General features: G+C 40.3%; 1 protein-coding gene across 1 annotated transcript in view; it reads right to left on the bottom strand.

The window, feature by feature from the left end:
* Window positions 1-5,000, bottom strand: part of dcc (DCC netrin 1 receptor) — a 109,085-nt gene that overhangs the window by 69,203 nt on the left and 34,882 nt on the right. The window contains exon 2 of the mRNA XM_053410701.1: window positions 3,374-3,736. Coding sequence (XP_053266676.1) covers window positions 3,374-3,736 — 363 coding nt within the window. The remainder of the gene's footprint in view (window positions 1-3,373; window positions 3,737-5,000) is intronic.

The raw sequence follows: 5,000 nt of genomic DNA, 5'->3' as shown, positions 1-5,000 counted from the left end.
GTCACAGCATCAAGGGAAGGAACTGAAAATGAACATCACAAAGAAAATATGTGAGGAGAAGCCAAGTGTGAAGTAGACGAGGTCCTGATGCGACAGTGAGTCGCTCTCTAGTTATTTCAGAAGCAGAAGCTGAGCACGGACTCGTTTTCTTGTTCTGCAGAGAAGTTCCAAACACGTCAAACCAGAGAGAAGCTGAACTCAGAGCAGAAGAACATCCAGGTCCTTCTGAGGATGTGCAGAGTCAACTCACTAAACAGATGTCATGATGCAGAGTTAAACGCTCGTAGATCTCTGACCTCAGGATTCAAACCAACAACCTCCATATTCGTCCGTCATTGGTTTCCATGGTGACAGTGGCTGTTGCTGATTCAACCTCATTAGAAAATGGGACAAAATAACTGGAACAGAGAATAACAAGCAGTTCCCAGTAAACAGGCGCTGGGTGGGATGGAGGATGCTCCTGTTCTGAATCTTCGCCCTGGGAACGATTATTATCTGCTTCTGTGGGTTGAGCCTCACTTCTCCTTGCCCCATTAACAGGTATTTGTGCAAATCCTCAGCGAGTCAGCAGTTAATTGAGGGTTGGGTTGGACTGAAGGCCATTTTGTTTCCATAGCTGCTCTTTGGAGAGGCTGGAAAAGATCCACTCTCTGGGAGACATCTTACTTTGACATGAGAAGCTAAATCCTTTGAAAACACCGACACACAAATTAGAACACCTGACGCAATATCTCCCACACTCTTCATCATTGAGTTGACTTTAAGTAACATTAACTTTAGGATTAGATAATCATCATTTAGTCCCAAATTTAATGTAATCATGTTGTTAGCTTTCTATAAATCTTGTATTTCTGGACAGTTTGAGGTGTTTCAGTGAGATTGTGAATGAATTAAGGAGCTTTCATTCTTACAATCATAAACTTAGGGCAGAACCTTTTCCACCACAGGTATACTGTCATATGAACAATGACAAATACCACCTGTATCAATAGGAACAATAACAATACTTATATTCACTCTCTCACTCTTTTTTCCTGTTCCTTCATTTCTTCATCACCGTCTTTCTGTACACTCCTCTCCATCCCAATGTTCAGTGTTTCTAATTAATTCCCAGTTTACAAACACACACACACACACAAACACACACACACACACACACATACACACACACACACACACACACACACACTTACTAACACACACACACAGAGCCATACAGTTAATTGTATTTTTAAGCCTCTGCTGTTCATTATCATTTTGCCTTGTAATGTGTTGTGCTAACACACACTCACACACACTCACACACACTCACACACAGACAAAGACACACACACATACTCACATACTCACACACACACACACACAGACACAGACAAAGACACACACACACACACACCTCCTTGTGCAGCTGCTGGTCTCCTGTCTCTTTAATTGCTCTAATTGACTGGGAGGAGGATGGAGTCACTCCAGAGACAAAACCAGTCAAACACAAAGAGCTGAGCGAGCTAAAGAGACGACCAGCTGATACACACACTGTGCTGTGTGTGTGTGTGTGTGTGTGTGTGTGTGTGTGTGTGAGTGTGACTGTGTGAGTCCCAGGAATAATCAGCGACTGTCATTTACGTTTCCATCTGTAACTGAAGACACTTCACGAGTGAGAGTGAGAGATAAACTCCTCACGTCACGTTCAAGGTCAAAGTTCAAGATATTTCACATCTTCAATGAAACACTAACTTCTGTGTCTACAGATTCATTTTAATTGACTAAAAACGTTATCATAAAATATTTTTACAGAATTCAAACACTGAATTTCATCTGACAAATATAGAGAGAGAGTATTTTGATAAAGTATTTGTCAAACCTGCAGAATATTCACAAAAATTCAGTCTCAAGGTTGAGGATTTTTTGATTTTCCTTTCCTGTGAAATGAATTTAATTCCTGAATTGTGGCATAAACTCAATAACATATCAAATAATTGTTTTGGATTATGATCATTTGAAAATATCTAGCAAATTAATATGTTCTAAAAATCATCACAAGCCATAATGATAGTTTTTTAGTTTATGACCTGACACAGATGGAAAACATTATCACAGATATTCTGCAAAGTACTTGTGAATCATGAACGGTGATGAAAGAGTGAACATTTTCAGACAGCTCTCGCATGCTGTTATTAAAAAGGTGGATGAACTGTTATTTATTCTTATACAGAGGACTTGAAATCCCTCAGCGAGCATCACACAGGTTTCACTTCAGTACAGTGGAGGTGAAGCACTTAGCTGCTCTGTCTATTAATGTCTTTCATAAACCGTATTGATCCTAAGCCACACTCCACTTACTAAATGACTTTAGTGTAGTTCTCTTAAATGAAAACGAGCAGTTAAATCAAGGAGCAAAGCAGCAGTAAGTCAGTGTGTCAGTGTGTGTGTGTGTGTGTGTGTGTGTGTGTGTGTGTCTGTATGACCACCATAGCTGTCAAGGACAGATCAAGGTGCTGCAGCAACATTAATCTGAAAGATGAATCTCTTCCTCCACTTCTTTACTTTTCCTTTGGAATTAATTAATTTCCTTTCCATTGTCATATCCCTTTTTTTAAATGTATTTACATTTATTTTAAATAATTTCTACTGTTCTCAACTCTGAGGCCAAAGCCCATTGTTCAGTGTTATTGGAGCCATTCCTGCACTGGAACTTTGGAATAGTATTGAGGCCAAATGTGAACTTAACAAAAGTATTTTTTAATTAAAACACGTAGGTGTAGACAAAGCCTCAGACGGAAGATCAGAACTAGTCCCAGGCTGAACCTCAGGTTAAGGTTCCATTATTGTCTCCTGTGTAGGAAAGTTGTTTTGGATTATGTACTACTTCCCCAAACCAACATATTTAAAAACATTTACTTCAATAAATAAAGACAGAGATACGAAGCAGTTTAGTTGTAGAATATAAACACTGTTAAGAATGTCCCAGATTCCAAAGGCTTACTTGTCAAAGACACATAAATTCACATGGATGATGCTCATCACCCCACCAACCTGAAAGCCACAGCTACAAAGCCGACAGTGATTCTCAGTGTCCTCTGAGGATCTCACCACAAACTGATTAGTTTGGGAGCTGACACAATCATTTGTACACAAAGCAAACACAAAGGATGAGCTGACACATCTTTGGGAAACTCCTTTGTCATGGGTAACAAAGGGTTAGTGGAGTTGTGTTTTTAGGAAATGAGAAAGAATGGAACATTGTTTGCTGTTTGCTGATTGTTGAACTGTTGGTTTCTCTATGACTTTAAGGTATTCTATGGAAAGAGCCTTGAGATAATGTACATTGTGATTTGATGCTATACTAATCAAATTGAATGGAGCATTCTCTTACCGGCCACAGTCACCTTGGCGGTCTGACTCACAATGCTCCCCAGTCCGTCCAGCGTGGCGAGGCACTGGTACACCCCCTCGTCCGGCCGGTGATGCCGCGAGTGCACCACATTCTGCACCAGCAATGAGCCGTTAGCCAGCTGCCGCCGCCGCTCGTCCACCACGGCACTCAGCAGGACGCCATCTTTACGCCAGGTGATGGTGAGAGGTGCCGTCACCGCGTCAGACTGCGCCTGGCAGTCGAGCTGCAGAACGCCGCCTCGCACCGTCACAGTGTCCTGAGGCTGCTGCGTGAAAGTGAAGTCCACAAAACCTCCGACACTCGACAAAGAGGAGGAGGAGGAAGATGTGGAAGCATCTGAGGCTGTGGGAGGAAAGGAGGAAGAGAAACAGGAGGTTGGTTTATGAAAGTGGTTCATCCAAGAGGAGGTGTCACATTCACTCCAGAACAACATCGGAAACATGTTGTCTATAAAACGCTTCTGTGCCCCTGACCCACTGAGGAGCCCAGGAGGCCCCAGATTCACAATGACAAGTTGAAGGAGGTCTTTCATTACTGACTCATTAAATAAACACAGATACGGGGGGGGGGGGGATTCTCTGATACATTTGCCAAATCACCTCAAATAGAATCTTCTATGTCAATGAACATGTGACAGAGCTTAAATTCCTGGAACTGGTGCTAATATCTGTATTGAGTTCATTTATGTGTTTAAAACTATACATGAAGGCAAAACGTTTCTCTTCAAGAATGTTTTATAATATTGTTTTAACATATTTTAGATTTAAGATTACATTTTAAACTTTAAGATCCCTGAGCTCTACATGTTTTCAACAGATTCATCAGACCCATAATTCTCTGTATCACTTCTATTCATTCACATTGTGTGTGGATTTTTATTTTTGTCTCACGTGGAACAGCTTCACTCAGAATTCTGATTCATTCATTTATTTTCTGTGAAGTTTTTCTTGTGTTTTCTCATATTATCTTTAATTTTGTCGGATGTGTTTCTTTACGGCAGCGAACACTGACTTTAACCGTCCGACCTGTAGCGTGTTGATCTACGACTCATCCTCATCGGCAAAATGGTGAACTTGTCGTACTCTTTATTTTTTGTGTTAAGATTTCGTGTAACTCTAAACGAGTCTCTATCAGCGTTGACGCGTCGTAGACACACTTTGAAAAGTCTTTGATCCTGATCATAGGCAGATGTGGAAAGTGTGAACAGAGAATCATCAAAGACAGTTTCACGTTTCTTTCACATCTGAGATTCTCGTGCAGATGAATGAGGATCATCAAGTTTGAAATATAATATTTTAGGATCAGACACTGATCCCAACTGGAACAAACAAATACAGAATATTCAACATAAAAATCATCAGGTGTTTTTTCTTTGTTTCTTCAAATTACAGAAACTTGATGAGCATCGATTAACCGTTTACAATCAAATGAAAACAAACAAAGCTACGTTATAAATGTTGTTAACTTGTATTTAAACTAAATGTTTAAAACAATGTTCAAAGTCAGTTAGTCAGTCAGTCAGTTAATCAGTTAGTCAGTTAGTCAGTTAGTCAGTCAGTCAGTTAATCAGCTAGTCAGTTAGTCAGTTAGTCAGCTAGTCAGTTAG

The sequence above is a fragment of the Pleuronectes platessa genome, chromosome 19 (genome assembly GCF_947347685.1).
Source record: "Pleuronectes platessa chromosome 19, fPlePla1.1, whole genome shotgun sequence".
In the NCBI taxonomy this organism is placed as follows: domain Eukaryota; kingdom Metazoa; phylum Chordata; class Actinopteri; order Pleuronectiformes; family Pleuronectidae; genus Pleuronectes; species Pleuronectes platessa.
This window is presented reverse-complemented; position numbering and strand designations above follow the sequence as displayed.